The sequence below is a fragment of the Lutra lutra genome, chromosome 15 (assembly GCF_902655055.1).
Source record: "Lutra lutra chromosome 15, mLutLut1.2, whole genome shotgun sequence".
NCBI classification, from domain to species: domain Eukaryota; kingdom Metazoa; phylum Chordata; class Mammalia; order Carnivora; family Mustelidae; genus Lutra; species Lutra lutra.
In genome coordinates this window covers 23,020,516-23,038,135 of record NC_062292.1, presented here as the reverse complement: position 1 = coordinate 23,038,135, position 17,620 = coordinate 23,020,516, and the positions used below count along the sequence as shown (strand labels likewise).

At 35.7% G+C, this 17,620-nt stretch overlaps 1 protein-coding gene across 2 annotated transcripts in view; it reads left to right on the top strand.

Moving 5' to 3' along the window:
* Nucleotides 1-17,620, top strand: part of TDRD5 (tudor domain containing 5) — a 91,587-nt gene that overhangs the window by 25,585 nt on the left and 48,382 nt on the right. For both annotated transcript variants that reach the window (XM_047705598.1, XM_047705597.1), the window contains 2 exons: nt 1,485-1,568; nt 4,232-4,288. In XM_047705598.1, coding sequence (XP_047561554.1) covers nt 1,485-1,568; nt 4,232-4,288 — 141 coding nt within the window. The remainder of the gene's footprint in view (nt 1-1,484; nt 1,569-4,231; nt 4,289-17,620) is intronic.

Below are 17,620 nucleotides of genomic sequence, written 5' to 3'. Positions count from 1 at the left end.
AATAATACAAGAAGTTGTTATACTGACTCTTCTCATGGGGCGAGCATGTCGGGATGTGAGGAATCCGTTCCCTTTAGATTTTCTTAGCTGTTCACTGGGAGAGCTTTGGCAAGTTCTCTGATGGCAGATACAGAAGAAGCATGAAGAACACAAGCCCAGGGCTGAGGCTTTTTGTGAAAGCTAGTGATATAATCCCAAGAATCTAGTCTTCCTCCCATCCCCTTTTCCTGTTAATCTTACAAGATACTGAAACTGTCTTCATTTTCCAGATGAAGAAACTGAGACCTGAGAGGATATACAGTTTGTAAGTAATGACAGGCCAAATGACAACAAGAAGAAAGATGAAAAAAATAGAAAGTTTAGAAGGAAAAAATATTAATAATGATTCTATATGGTAGGATTTTAGGGTAGTGTGTGTTTTTTGTTATACCTTTGTGTTTTTTCTAGCATCTATTTTTCCCGCTTACTTTAAACATGTATATTTAAACATACATGCTTTAAATATACATGTTTAAACATTACTATCTTTAAACATACATTATGACTCTTACTGCTTTAAATCATCCCATCTCAGATGTTGTGGTTTTACTGAGAGAAATGTGAATCCATGGTCTTTGATTCACTTAGGTCTCCCCTGCCATGGCTGTTTACCGTGTGGGGCTGTCTTCATAGGCGCCATGCTTCCCTGACTATGACTGCCTGTGCTTCTGGCTTATTTTTCCAGATAGTCCTGTATATCATCTTCTACCTTATTAGGACCTCTATACCTTTGGTTTGTCTCAACAAACATCCTTAGACCCCTGTTGTCTTAGCTCATGCCTCTCCTGTCTTTACTCCCTGCCTATCGCATTTGGATAGTCCTCCATCACTTCCTCACCTTATTTTTCTGCTTTCTCAACTGCCTGAACTGTCTCCCCTTTCCCTCCAGCTCTAAGGACTGGGCCTTGCTGCAGAACTCAGAATACTGAAGCCATCAGATAGTCACTCCACCTTCTGACCCACGTTCTGTATCCCGCCTGGTTCTTTCTCTTCTTTCCTGTTAGAAGAGCTTTTCCTCCCTGCCCTGGCTCACATTCTTTCCTCCCTCCCAGGACCTTCTGCCATTCAGTCCCTTCCTTGCATTTGGCATTCACTAGGCATGTGTTTAACAAACACCAAACTTTTATAAACAGAAAAAAATTCAAAAATCCTTTCTGGGTAAGAGTAGGAGATTGAGTAGGAGTTTGAAAAATGGAATACTCTAGAATCTGATTGTTTCAGAGAATGTTAATTATCCTGAAAACTTGCAGAGTGTTTAGTTTTATAGATTTCATCTACTCTAAATATATTTTATATGGTATGAAATGTAACAATGCCTCTTAAGAATTTACCCATTTGATTGAAAGACATTTCCTACGGTAGGTGTTTCCTTTTACATATTGTTCAGATTTATCTTTGATCTTTTTCTTTTTGGATTATAACTTGAACTTTTTTTTTTTTCATAGCTGGAGAACACATTCAAATCAGTTATTGCACAGATTGGACCTGGAGGGACTATCAATCCAGAACTAAAACATAAGATACGATTTGTAAGTATTTTCTGTTTCTGGGAAATGAATAGGAATAATCAATTACACATTTAGATCTCATTTGTGGTTAAATTTTCTTTGCCTGTGAGTATTTATTTTATACTTAATATCTGATCTTTTTAAATGTATTGCAAATGGAATGGCTGTTCCTTTAAGATCAGAAAAAAATTACTCCTAATAATTTTTTTTTTAAATAATTTTATTTTATTTATTTGACAGACCAAGATCACAAGTAGGCAAAGAGTCAGGCAGAGAGAGAGAGAGAGAGAGGAGGAAGCAGGCTCCCCACCGAGCAGAGAGCCTGATGCAGGGCTCGATCCCAGGACCCTGGGATCATGACCTGAGCCTAAGGCAGAGGCTTAACCCACTGAGCCACCCAGGCGCCCCCCCCCCTAATAATTTTTAATGTTCTCGAAATTATTTAGCAAATGGAATTCTTCCATGCTGTCTTCCTTTTTTTCTTCCTCTTACCCCCATAAATCATTGTTAGCAAACAGTTCAAGGTATTTCCAGTATCAGTTTCATATATATGGATGTCGAATATTATTCTAAACATTATATGGCATTCCACTCTGCCAGTGCACTATCTTTCATTTATGAGATCTGGGATTGATTATGTTGTGGTTGTTTCTAGCTTTGGCTATTAAAAAAATGTTACAGTTAATGTCCTTGAACATGTGTCTGGAAGCAGACTTGTCAAAGGCATTGAATAATTTAGTTTTGGTCATTAATACTTAATCACCCTCTAAAAGATCTGAACAGATTTGTATTCCCATTGATGGTGAAATGTTACTATCCAATAATGTTTAATTTATACCTCTTGATTTTTATATTGAGCATCTTTTCATATGCTTAGTAGCCATTTGTATTTATTTACTTTTTAAGATTTTATTTATTTACTTGAGAGAGAGAGAGAAAGTGAGAGAGAGAGCACAAGAAGGGAGAGGGTGAGAGGGAGAAGCAGACTCCCCGCTGAGCAGGGAGTCCCATGCAGGACTCAGTCCTGGGACTCCAGGATCATGACCTGAGCAGAAGGCAGTCACTTAACCAACTGAGCCACCCAGGCACCCCTCCATCTATATTTCTTATGTGAATTACCTGTTCATGTCTTGGGCCTAATTTGTTGTTTTTCCTTTTTAATTTGTGAAAGCTCTTTGGCTGTTAATGTATCAGGCTAAAGGGTATGTACACTTAAAATTTGGTGGGAGCTATTCTTATCTGAATGATCCGAGTGCCATTATGACTCTTACTCCTTTATATTATTCCATTTCAGATGTGGTTTTATTGGATGAAATGCAAAAACCCTATTTTTTCATTCGAACCCTATTTTTTTGTTTGGACATTTGGCCATGTACCCAATGATTATGGGGCACCTGGGTGGCTCAGTGGGTTAAAGCCTCTGCCTTCAGCTCAGGTCATGATCCCAGGGTCCTGGGATTGAGCCCCGCATTGGGCTCTCTGCTCAGCGGGGAGCCTGCTTCTCCCTCTCTCTCTCTGCCTGCCTCTCTGCGTACTTGTGATCTCTGTCAAATAAATGAATAAAATCTTTAAAAAAAAAAAAAAAGAAAAAAAAGTTTATGTATATCTCAGTTAATTTACATGGCAGTATCTTCTTGACATAAAACAGATTTTATAGAATAGGATGTTTAGTATTGTCCTTTCATGTAAAATCATGTATAATGTGTGTGTCTACATGAAGAGGTTCTTAAAGGATGATTTATTAAAAGCAGCAACAACTGTCTCTGGTCATAGGATTTTGGAACCATTTTTATATTTTTCTGAAGCTTGATTTAGACTTTTTAATGAAACGTAATATTTGGAAAAGTCTGGACGACACAAAGCTTTTTATACTTTGAGGTAGAGTAATTTAGGAATTTTTCCTAAAAGATAGTATGCAAATATGAAAATAATTATATTTGTGACAATAAAACACAGGACACAGCCATAAATGGAGGATCAAGTAAGTAAATTTAGGTATATCAAATAATCTGAAAACTCTATAGCTAGTAAACATGTTGATCCATATTTACTGACATGTAGAGTTGCTGATGGTATGGCAATAAAAAAACTTGTTATAGAAATGGTGACTTTATTTTTATATTAAATACAGGTATTTTTATGTGCATATGGGCAACAATAACTATGATAACTTTTTCTTTGCTTAACTGAATTTTTCAAAGTTTTCTATAGTATTCATTTTCTTTTCTACCATTTAAAATGTTTGAGAGGTGCCTGGCTGACTCATTCAGTAGAGTATGTGACTCTCGATCTCGGGGTTGTGAGTCAGAGCCCCACACTAGGTGTTATGATTACTTAATGATAAAATATTTAAAATAAAATGCTTGAAATTATGCTGTAGAATATTTACTTTATGTGAGCTAAAGCTAACTATGTTTTCTAAAGAATTGTAGGAATTTCTGGAGAGCTGTGGCATTGCAGTACTGTGCAAGAATGATTTCTCAACTCTGGAAATGTTGGAAGCCTTTTTTTTGTTATCCTTTTTTAAAAACTGATTTTAAAAATATTGTGACTTTTAATTCATTCACTCACTAATCTTATTTTTTATCTTTGTTACTATTTAAGTTTATAGTGTTTTTATTTTGATATTTTGTTAACCAGAATCCTAATAATGTCTATTTATATTGTATCGTATTTTCTTTTAGGTAGTATCCAAGTTTCCGGAGGGTTTGCTTATTTCTAAACTGCTCAGAGAGTTTGAGGTGAGTATTTTGTTTTTCATCAACCATGTTTATTTTTTTATTTCTTAGGTTTCTTTGATGTGTAGAAATTTTGTGTCTACTCCTTGGCTCCTCCAGGTCTATGCGGTACTTCAACATTTTGTTTTGCATTATGCTATCATTTTCTTTACTAAAAGAGTTAAGAATATGATCCTTTATAAGTACCTCATTATACATAGGATATCTTTACCATTTAATGTTACGATATTATTAGAATAAAAGTTAATTTATTTTTAAGGTCTGGCAATGCAAGGGTGTCAGTGGGAATGTGGAAAAACAGAATATGTCCTCCATTTCTTGTGAGACAAAACCCCTTTGGAGTTTTGACAGTATCAAAGTTGAAGATAAGCACCCCCAGTGGTCCAGCATTTCCACTTCTACATACATACTACAGAGAAACTCTTACAAGTGTGTGCGTGTGGAGGCCTGCATAAGGCATGTGCATCTGGCAGCAGAGACAAAAACTGGGAACAGATTAAATGACTCAATAGGAGAATGGATAAATAGAGACTGACATTTATGTGATGGAATAATACATTGTAGATAAAATAAACTAGGTGTATTCTGCAACATGGGTCATCATCTGTTTAATGAAAAAATCAAGTTGCAGAATGGTAATTTAGACCCTGTCACATAGCCAGTTTAAAAAAAATGGTAAGATCTGGGTACATACTAGCTCTGTGCTGGGCTCTGTTCTGAATGCTTTTCATATTGTAGTTTATTTGATTTTTCACAACAGACTGAAGCACGAGAAGTAACTTGCCTAAGGGGCAGGTGGTAACAGGTGGAGTCCGGATTTGAACCCCAGGTTTTGAATCCTGAATCTTAACTTCTGTGCCATGGAAACTGTCTTATATATAAACAGATATAAACAGATTTTGTGAGATACTACAGCATAATGGTTAAATACATTAGCTTCTCTGTGCTGGTTTATAAATGATATCTAAAGTCAGGATAACTAAGAGAGTTTTGCCAAGTTTTAATGACTTAAAAATGAAATACTTAGAACAGTGCCTGCCCCATAGTAATTGTTCCATAAATATTAACTCTTAGAAGAAAGAAAAGATTGAAAAGATAGGCATCATCCCTTGGAAACGATGGAGAAGACTTAAGTTCCCATTGTTTTAAAAATATGAATCTTTTTGTGCCACAAAATTTTAGACTTAAAGGGTCTTGGTGACGAACCAGCAAATTAACTTAACCTTATAATGAAATTCCAGAATAAAGTCTGTAAGAGAATATGACTTATCACAAAATGTATGGGTAAAACCAGTCTCCTATGCCAGAGTCACAACTGAAAGTGAAGATTTTTATACCACAGTCAAATGTAGCTTGTACTAACAGTTCAAGGTGTTAAGCTTGCAAGTCAGCAATCTTGGAGAAGTTAAAACCTTTTAATGTTATAGTGAAGCTCTTTGCTTTTCTTAGTAAACAGGCAGAAATTCAGCTTCATGATTAGAAGTATACAGTAAGTATAGATTTATTTTAACTTTTGTTCTTACTTATAAAAATATTTGCTTAACCCTTTATTTATCCAGTGTGATAAAAAAGCTACCTGTTAAATTTGCCCTCTTGAACTACCCATTCGGTAGTCTGTGTTCAAAATGGCTTGTTCAGTTGTTAATTGAAGGGAAAATATTGTAGTGGCAGCATAGATTTTGGCTTTCCCTGAGGCTCCACATAAAGACAGAGAAATTAGATAGCAAAACTAAAAATCCACTGATAATATCTACAACAAAATTGGGTAATATATTTTCTAAGAACAGTTGTGTGGAGAGTAATTCCCAGCAGCTACAGGGTCTTCATGTTACCAGTGTCTGTGTCAGAAGAAAACAGAAGGAAATAAGGGATCTGATTTCTGATGGATCTGGGAATAAAAAATTACAAAGTAACTAAGATAATTCACTAGACAGTATAGCAAGCCATTTTAAAAACAGCAGCTGAAACTGGATAATACTTTGCTATATCTAATAGCAGAGAGTGTTTCATGGTAAGGCTTGAATCAGGCTGGAGCATGGTAGCCTCTGTGAATTCTTGAAATGGACAGGCCAGAGTTCCCTTCCAGATAGGACCAGACATGAGAGAAAAATTGAGCAGGATAGGGACCATAGAAAAAGAAGGTCCAGATGTAAGGCTTAAAAGAAGAGAGCCAGGATATTTCAAAAACAGATATATGTATAATATCTATATATCTATAAAAATGTATTAAAAATATATATAAAAAATACATATATATTTTTTAAAAATTTGAGTGTCATTGACCATGTTACACTTGTTTGAAGTGTACTTCATGGCAACTGAACAAGTTTAAATATGATGCTATTCTCAACACTATTGTAGCTGCCATCTGTCACCATACAACACTATTACAGTATCACTGAATATATTCCATATGCTATGCCTTTATTCCTGTGACTTACTCATTCCATAACTGGAACCTGCATCTCCCACTCCCTTTGACCAGTTGCCCATCCTCCCCATCCACTGCCTTCTGGCAACCATCAGTTCTCTGTGTTTACAGGTCTGATTCTGCTTTTTTTTGTTGTTCTTTTTTTTTTTTTTTTTTTTTTTTAATATTCCACATATGAGTGAAGTCGTGTGGTATGTCTTTCTCAGTCTGACTTATTTCACTTAGCATTGTATCCTCTAGGCCCATCCATGTTGTTGCAGATGACAAGATCCTCTCCTTTTCTATGGCTGTGTAATACTCCTGTGTGTGTACCACATCTTCCTTATCCATTCATCTACTGATGGACTCTTAGGTTGCTTCCATTATTTTGGGTGCTGTAAATAATATTGCAAGAAACATAGTGGTACATAGATTAAATTAATGTTTTCATTTTTTTGGGTAAATCCCTAATAATAAAATTATTAGATCATATGGTATTTTTATTTTTAATTTTTTGAAGAACTTTTGTGGCTGTACTAAGGTACTATATTTCTTAACAGTATATGAGAATAGTAGAAGGACGTCTGAAGCAGAAAAGCAGTCCAGAATGTTATACAAATTAGGAAAATGAATTTCACCTAAAATATGCAACAGAAGAGGATCAGAACCAAACATCTTTACTGTGTTAAGAAAAAAAGAGAATAATAAGAAGAGTAATTTATCTATAAATAGTGAAAGCATGTCAGAAATGCATGCCCTTAATACAGATCAAAACTGAAGCCTACTTTTTCAAAAAGATACATTAAGAAAGTTGTTCTTTCATGAACAACATAAATCTGAAGTATATGGATTTGGAAGTAAGGTGATAATAGACTGGGCAGAATTAGAAAGAAAAGAAAAAAATCACTTCCAAAATGAAGACTAGGGATGCCTGGGTGGCTCAGTTGGTTGGACGACTGCCTTCAGCTCAGGTCATGATCCTGGAGTCCCTGGATTGAGTCCCGCATCGGGCTCCCCACTCTGCGGGGAGTCTGCTTCTCTCTCTGACCTTCTTCTCGCACATGCTCTCTCTCACTGTCTCTCTCTCAAATAAATAAATTAAATCTTAAAAAAAAAAAAACAAAATGAAGACTAAACTGCAAAGATGATAAGAGCAAAAAATACAACAGATAATGCCCTCAGGAAAAAAGAAAACAGGTAAATATGAGAAAATTTTTGAAAATTCAGAGGAAATGAAGGAGGCACTGGGGATCTAGGCATAAAAAATCTCTGTAAGGTTTTTGAAATCTAGTGAGAAACTCAGGCATGCAAATAAATTAAGATGATATGTATGAGTAGCTTATATTGGAACAATCTTGAAGATAAGTATTATAAATTCTGGACAAAGTTTTAAAAAACCACTGTCTGAAGGTAGTAAATCAATATCTAAAAGTAGGCAGAGTCATGCCTGGGCGGCTCAGTGGGTTAAAGCCTCTGCCTTCGGCTCAGGTCGTGATCTCAGGGTCCTGGGATTGAGCCCCACAACAGGCTCTCTGCTCGGCAGGTAGCCTGCTTCCCCCTCTCTCTCTGCCTGTCTCTTGCCTACTTGTGATCTCTGTCAAATAAATAAAATCTTTTAAAAAATATAAAGTAAAAGTAGGCAGAAACTGGACAGGATTCACCATCTGGAAGAGGGAATGACACCTTTTTTATTTGCCTAGATTTTGGCCTCAGGGCAGGCCTCATTCCAATGTTTGGAATTTTGGATTTGGACAAAAACCAGAAGTACATACTGGCTTGAAGAACCAGAGGACAGTGTTTAGAGCTGTGTAAGCAGCTGAAAAATGAAGGGAGAAATTTTAGGATAGAGAGAGCTACGGAGGAGGAACAACAAATTCTGCCCAAATCTCTGGTTGATAGTTGAACTATGCATGGTTGCAGCAGGGTCAGAGTAGCCTAGTAAGGCTAAAAGAACTAACTATATTTCAGCTGTTGATCATCACAGAGAGGCAGAATTTAAGTTTGGCCAAATTCATGGCCTGCTAAAACAAAGCAAAAAGTAGTTGGCTTAAAAGGAATATGAACAATTCCAGAGTCTTTTTGGTATATCCTTCATCATGTTGAGGATACAAACCAATTTACTAAATCAGAAACAAAATATAATTAAGAAAATATCCTTAGTGAAGAGAAAAAGTAATCAATGGAAATATCGGTGATGCAGATGTTGAAGTTAGAAAAAGGGTTTTAAAGAGCTTTTATAGTCCTGTTAAGGGATATAAAGAAACATGTGTTCATACTGGGTGAACAGATAACATGTCTTACTGAAGAAAAACTATTAAAAAAAAAAAGATTTTCTAAAAGTTAAAAAAAAAATTCACTGCAGTATCTTAACAAATTGGAAGTGGCAGAAGAAAGCACTGGTGAACTTCAAGACAGATCAATAGAAATGGCTCAATCTGAAGAATAGAGAAAATAAATGAAAGATTAAAAAAAGCAGAGTCTGAGGGGCACCTGGGTGGCTCAGGGGGTTAAGGCCTCTGCCTTCAGCTCAGGTCATGATCCCAGGGTCCTGGGATCGAGCCCCATAACGGGCTCCCTGCTCAGCGGGGACCCTGCTTCCTCCTCTCTCTCTGTCCACTTGTGATCTCTGTCTGTCAAATAAATAAATAAATAAAATCTTAAAAAAAAAAAAAAGCAGAGTCTGAGAGACTGGTGGGACAATATCAGGTGGTCTAACATAGATATAGTTGGTGACGAGCAAAAGAAAGGAGAGAAAATAGGAAAATATTTGAAAAAATAATGGCTGAAAATATTCCAAATTTTTGTGAAAAAAGTTTACAGATTGAAGAAGCCCAGATAACTTTACACAGTGAATATAAAGAAAACTTCACACAGGCACATCATAGTCAAACTGCAGAAAACCAGAGATAATTAGAAAATTCTGAAAGCACCCAGAGAAACATGATTTTCAGAGAAAATCCTGAAAGCAGTGAAATGTATACAGAGGAATAATGACATAAATGATGGCTACTTCTCATTAGAAACAATAAAGACTAAAAGCAAGTGGAGGGACATCTTTAAAGTGCTCATAGGAAAAATAATGTTAGGCCAAAATTTTATACCTATTGATAGTAGTGTTCAAGAGTGAAAGTAAAATAAAGACATTTTCAAATAATCAAAAATTGCAAATTAATAGTAAGCAGCCCTGCACTATAAGAAATTCTAAAGAACATTCTTCAGGCTGAACAAAATGATGCTAGATTGCACTTAAATCCACAGGGAGAATTGAAGATCACGGGAAATGGTAAGTGGTCTTTTATATATAAGACTTTTCTTTCATCACTTAAATATATGACTGCTTTAAGCAAAAATTATAACATTGTGTAACTGGGTTTATAGCATGTAGATGATGTGGATGTAATGCACATGAAAACCAGAGCATAATTGGAGTACATTGAGCTATGAGGTTCTTTGTATTTTATGTGAGGTAGTACAGTGATATCGAAAAATTAAGGGTGTAAAAAATAGCCATAAAAATGCAGAGTTGCAGCTATAAAAACAGTAGATAAATTAAAATGGAATTATACAAAGATACTCAGTGAACCCAAAGGAAGATGGGGTTTTTTGTTCAGCTGTCTTGCTTGAAAGACAGTAATGGAACAAAGTTTGAGAGGAACGGAATACAGATGGGATCAGAAGAAATTAAATAGAAAAATGTTGGGGCATCTGGGTGGCTTAGTCAGTTATGCATCTAACTCTTGATTTTAGCTCAGGTCTTGATCTCAGGGTTGTGAGTTTGAGCCCCATATTGGGCCTCACAGTGGGCCTATTTAAAAAAATAGCAAAATGGTAGCTGTAAATCCAATTATATTTCATAAATGTAAGTGGGTGAAATATTAGAATTAATGAAATTGTAAGAGGAAGTAAAGATGCAACTAGCTAACATGAACAAGAAACACACTGTAAATATAAAGACAGAGATTGAAAGTAAAAGATGGATAAGACATACATGAAATAAGCAAAAAAGAACTGAATTGATTTTAAAAATTGAGATAAAGCAGAATTCAAGGCAATATGTATTATCAGAGGGCCATTATATAAGGATAGAGGATCAATTCTTTTTTTTTGTTTTTTGTTTTTTTTTTTGAATTTATTTAATTTTTTTATAAACATATAATGTATTTTTATCCCCAGGGGTACAGGTCTATGAATCGCCAGGTTTACACACTTCACAACACTCACCATAGCACATACCCTCCCCAATGTCCATAACCCCACCACCCTCTCCGCCCCCCTCCAGCAACCCTCAGTTTGTTTTGTGAGATTAAGAGTCACTTATGGTTTGTCTTCCTCCCGATCCCATCTTGTTTCATTTTTTTTCCCTTCCTACCCGCCAAGCCCCCATGTTGCATCTCCACTTCCTCATATCAGGGAGATCATATGATAGTTGTCTTTCTCCGATTGACTTATTTCACTAAGCGTGATACCCTCTAGTTCCATCCACGTCGTCGCAAATGGCAAGATTTCATTTCTTTTGATGGCTGCATAATATTCCATTGTGTATATATACTACATCTTTATCCATTCGTCTGTTGATGGACATCTAGGTTCTTTCCATAGTTTGGCTATTGTAGACATTGCTGCTATAAATATTCAGGTGCACGTGCCCCTTCGGATCACTACTTTTGTATCTTTAGGGTAAATACCCAGTAGTGCAATTGCTGGGTCATAGGGTAGTTCTATTTTCAACATTTTGAGGAACCTCCATGCTGTTTTCCAGAGTGGTTGCACCAGCTTGCATTCCCACCAACAGTGTAGGAGGGTTCCCCTTTCTCCGCATCCTTGCCAGCATCTGTCATTTCCTGACTTGTTAATTTTAGCCATTCTGACTGGTGTGAGGTGATATCTCATTGTGGTTTTGATTTGTATTTCCCTGATGCCGAGTGATGTGGAGCACTTTTTCATGTGTCTGTTGGCCATCTGGATGTCTTCTTTGCAGAAATGTCTGTTCATGTCCTCTGCCCATTTCTTGATTGGATTATTTGTTCTTTGGGTGTTGAGTTTGCTAAGTTCTTTATAGATTTTGGACACTAGCCCTTTATCTGATATGTCATTTGCAAATATCTTCTCCCATTCTGTCAGTTGTCTTTTGGTTTTGTTAACTGTTTCCTTTGCTGTGCAAAAGCTTTTGATCTTGATGAAATCCCAATAGTTCATTTTTGCCCTTGCTTCCCTTGCCTTTGGCGATGTTCCTAGGAAGAAGTTGCTGCGGCTGAGGTTGAGGAGGTTCTGTCTGTAGTCTCCTCAAGGATTTTGATGGATTCCTTTCTCACATTGAGGTCCTTCATCCATTTTGAGTCTATTTTCATGTGTGGTGTAAGGAAGTGGTCCAATTTCATTTTTCTGCATGTGGCTGTCCAATTTTCCCAACACCATTTATTGAAGAGGCTATCTTTTTTCCATTGGACATTCTTTCCTGCTTTGTTGAAGATTAGTTGACGATAGAGTTGAGGGTCTATTTCTGGGCTCTCTATTCTGTTCCATTGATCTATATGACTGTTTTTGTGCCAGTACCATACTGTCTTGATGATGACAGCTTTGTAATAGAGCTTGAAGTCCAGAATTGTGATGCCACCAACTTTGGCTTTCTTTTTCAATATTGCTTTGGTTATTCGAGGTCTTTTCTGGTTCCATATAAATTTTAGGATTATTTGTTCCATTTCTTTGAAAAAAATTGGTGGGATTTTGATAGGGATTGCATTAAATGTGTAGATTGCTTTAGGTAGCATAGACATTTTCACAATATTTGTTCTTCCAATCCAGGAGCATGGAACATTTTTCCATTTCTTTGTGTCTTCCTCAATTTCTTTCATGAGTACTTTATAGTTTTCTGAGTACAGATTCTTAGCCTCTTTGGTTAGGTTTATTCCTAGGTATCTTATAGTTTGAGGATCAATTCTTTAGGAAGACACAACATTTAAATGTGTATTTACCTAATATTTTAAAATAAATGATCCCAAAATTGACAAAATAATTCCACAAATACATTTTCATTTTCCAGCAATTGATAGAATAGTAAAAAAATGAATAAGGATGTAGAAAATCTGAGCTACCCTCTTTATCATCTTGGTCCGTTTTATAGAACATGAGACTCAACAGTGCAGAATATACTTTCAGTTCAAGTGCATATGAGACATTTGCCAAGATAGAACATTATTTGGCCATAGAATTAAGTCCTAACAAATTTCAAAATACTGAAATCTTAGAGTATGCTTTCTGATTAAGAAGGGATTAAATTACAAGTCAAATAACAGATTATTTAAGAATTTAACCTTTCAGATAATTTGAAAATTCAACACCATTTTTCTAAATCATTATTAGGGAAATTAGAAAATATTTCCAACTGAATGATAATGAAAATACAGCATATCAAAATCTGTGAGATGTAGCCAAAGAAGTTCTCACAGGAGAATTGATAGCTCTGAAATGTCTAAATTAGAAAAGAAGAAAACGATAAAATCATCATTGACCTAGGGGTCTACCTTAAGAAGGCTAGAAAAAGAGGGGCAAAGTAAACTCAGAACAAGTAGGAGGAACAAAGTGATGAAGCTAAGGATAGAAATCAATAAATTAGCACTTAAGAGAAAATTAAAGCCAAATGTTGATTCTTTGGAAGTTCACCAAAATTGGTGAACCACTGGAAACTTAAAAAGAAAAAAATGACACATTGCAGTATCATGAAAGAGAGAGACTTTGTTATTATAGATTGTACAGATATAAAATGACAAGGGAATATTATAAACAACTGTGTGAGTCATTTGACAGCTTAGAAGAAATGAACGAATCCCTTAAAAGATACAAATTGAACCTGAGAGGGAAGTAAAATTGTCTGTATTTGCAAGAAATACGTTTATCTAGGTAGAATATATTCAGGAATCCATGAAAAAACTACTAGAACTAACAAGATACAGGTTAATATTTGAAAAACCTGTTACATTTCTATATAAAGGCAGAAAACAATTAGAAATTTAGAAACTTCTGTCAAACTTAGGTAACTTGAAAATAAGATTAACAAAGAAATATAAGACCTCTACACTGAAAACTACTAAACATTGCTGAGAGAAATGCAAGAGGTAACACACTCATGGCTGAGAAGTCTCAATATTGTTGTTATGCTTTAGATTCATTATATTCTTTATCACAGTTCCTGCAGGCTATTTGTAAACATGGAAAAACCCATGAATTTGTCATATAGGAGCATACATGAAGAGAGCCATTCATATGTGCTCAAGTGATTTTTGACAGAGATGCCAAAGGAATTAAATGGGCAAAGGAGTATCTGTTCAGAAAATGGTGCTGGAACAACTGAATATCCCTAAAGGAGAAAAATGAACCTCAACCTCAACCTTGTACTGTGTACAACAATTAATTTGAGAGATATTATAGACTCAAATGAAAAGGTTGACAATTAAAGCATCTTGAAGAAAACACATATTCATAACCTGGGGATAGATAAAGAGTTTCTTAGGACATAGAAAGCAACAATCGTTTAAAGGAAAATTGATAGAGATTTTATTAAAATTATATTTAGGAGACTACTTAGAAATTAATAGGCAGATTACAGACTGGGGAGAAATATTTACAATCATACATCTAAAAAAAGACTTAAATCCAGAATACATAAAGAACCTTTTGTAGCTCCGTTACAGAAAGCCAGACAATCCATTAAAAGAATTGTAAAAAATGAACAGAAGAAATGCAGATATGTGCATGCATGATAGTAAACTCTCATACATTTTTAATGCAAGTATAAAATGGTACAACTACTTTTGAAATTGTTCTCTTTCTTATAAAATAACCATATATTTACCCCCTTGACCCACACGTTTCCCAAGAAAAATCAAAGGCTGTGTCCCTTCCCCAAGACTTGTACATATTATTCTTAACAGCTTTATACTAAATAGCCCAAACCGAAAACAACCCTATTATTCACCAGTGGGAAAATGAATAAAGAAATTGTGGTATATTTTTACAGTCAAATACTTACCTTTAAGAAGACATAAACTAATACATGAACCAACATGGATGAATCTGAGAAGCACTTGCTGGTGAACAAAGCCTTACGTAGAATAGTACTGTAGGAGGTTTTCCATATGAAATGCTAGAATAGCTAAATAAACACATAAACTCTGTGATGGAAAAGACTTATTTGTCTCTAGGCAAGGGAGGACTTGCTGAGCTGATAGAAGTGTTCTATGTATTGAACAGGGGTTTGGGTTATACGGTTTTGCTTTTATCAAAGCCATTGAATGGCCACCTGAAGTTTTGAAGTGTTTCAGTGTGTGTCAGTTTTACCTTAAAAAACTAACGTATTGAAACCAGTTACTTATGTGCATGTTAACTTACTTTGGGGTTACAGGTATTCACGTTTGGAGGTTACTCTAAAATGTATAAAAGGATGGGCGCCTGGGTGGCTCAGTTGGTTGAGCGACTGCCTTCGGCTCAGGTCATGATCCCGGACTTCCGGGATTGAGTCCCGCATCGGGCTCCCAGCTCCTTGGGGAGTCTGCTTCTCTCTCTGATCTTCTCCTCTCTCATGCTCTCTCTCACTCATTCTCTTGCAAATAAATAAATAATCTTTTAAAAAAAATAAAATGTATAAAAGGATAACATGATTGGTAGGTGGATGGGTAGATGATAAAGCAAATATAGGAGAATACTAATAATTATATCACTGAGCCTGGTAGATGTTCACTGTCCAAGTTTTTCACCTCCTGCCATGTTTGACTTTTTTTTTTTTTTAAAGATTTTAATTATTTGACAGAGAGATTGAGAGAGAGAGACAGTGAGAGAGGGAACACAAGCAGACATAGTGGGAGAGGGAGAAGCAGACGCCTTGCTGGGCAAGGAGCCTGATGCGGAGCTCGATCCCAGGAACCTGGGATCATGACCTGAGCTGAAGGCAGACACTTGACAACTGAGCCATCCAGGCACCACATGTTTGAAATTTTTTATAAGACTATGTGAGAAAAAATGAACAAAGGTAAAGACGTAAGAGAAAGTAACAGATTTTGAAAGCATGCAGAGAAGAGCCAACATATAAATAATAAAACCAAAGAGAAACAGAATAAATACTGAAAACAATAGTTTGAGTGAACTTTACTAAAATGGAAGATTTGAAGCTGTGTATTGAAAGAACACATGACATACTTGGGAATGTTCACCAGAAAGACCCACATCAAATTATTGGACTTAAAGGAAAAGAACAATCCTTTGGACATCTAAACCAAAAGAGCAAGTGATTTATAAGGGAGACAGAATTAGGTTATGGATATTTTCACAGCAGTATTTTATGCTAGAAGAAAAGGGCATAACATATTTCATATATTCAAGGAAAAAAAAATGTAGGCCAAGGATTTTATACCTAGCAAAATTAACCTTCAAGTATAGAGCACCAGAGAAGCTGTCATCACCATGTGAGAATTCAAGAACTATTGTTCTCATGAGTCCTCAAGGAGTCTGCTGTTGAATGAACTTAAGAAAACCGGAACTGTTGAGAGGTAACAACAAAAGACTGACAGTGACCGCTCCTTGTAAAAGTAAGAGCAAATGAGGGTTAGAAGGAGATAAGATAGTTACATGATGGCTATATAGTCTGATAATGTAGATTAAGAACAATTCCACGAAATGACAGAGAAGTAGTCAGCATAGGCATAAAAGTTTAATTGCTTTTATTATATTGATGGTGCTAATGTTAGTCCTGTTACTTAATTTGGAGACTGTTGTATAATGTGGTATAGAGCATAGTAATAATTATGGGATAGATGGAAGCGATTACAGGATAATTTTAATTGTATGTATAAACATATTATAGTTGCATAAGCAGAACCTGGAATATCTTTTCATTCCAGACTAATAAGGAACCTATTAAAGACTAGGCTCACATCAGAAGGGCTTAGGAATCCACTTGAAGACTTATTTTGGGAATCATCAGTAAGGTTAATACATGCAGTGGTTTGAAGCCCATCAAATGTTTAATTCTTTGAGTTCCTATGATATTAAAAACTAACTGGTCATCATGGAGGATGATAGAGAACCAATTTATTTTCTTGAAAAATAATAAAGAGAAAGCCAATCACTTATCCTGGCTTTGCTAAATGAACTGGTATGACTGGGTAACCCGGTAGCTGATGAGGGGAGCATATCCATAAGATGTTCCAACTAAGTAACAAAAAAGAATTGATAGAATTTCACTATGTTAAAACCCTTAATAAAATAGCAGATCTAGGTATGGACCAGGAATGGCTCCTGACACCACCAAAAAAGAGACAACCAGACATTATATGCCTTTTTATAAATTATTCAGCATCACTTCAAGTCACAGAGCATGAGTCTGACCAAGCCTTTGATCCAGAAAACAGTTTTTGCACTGGAGTGTCATCTTGCAAAATCCACACAGTGAGGAAATAAATCATGTAATAGGATATATTCATATATTTGAGGGCACAAATATAAACTCTAAGTTGAATTGGAAGAGAGAAGTGCTTATGGTTGGGAGTCTGTAAAGCTGGAGACGGAACAAAGAAATTAAGGAAAAAATGTACCTGACATATCCATCAATGGACAGAACCAACTTACTAATTCTCCCATTTACAAAGCAGAACTCAACTGTGTCATGTACTGATAGGGGATTATCTCTGTATTAACTGAAAAATGTACAATAGATATAATCTATTATGCCGAAATATGATGTGTGTTCAGATTTTGACAGTTTCTAGAAAGTTGCTCAAGAAGCTAAAGATGAGGGTTTATGCAAGAACGTGGAGTAATTGGTTACCTCCAGGGAAGAGATCTCCTGTGCCACTGAAGGATAGGATTGGGTCAGAGACTTAGTTTTGCCATATACTTTTTTTGAGACTCCTAAATGACATGTATTAAAAAATTAA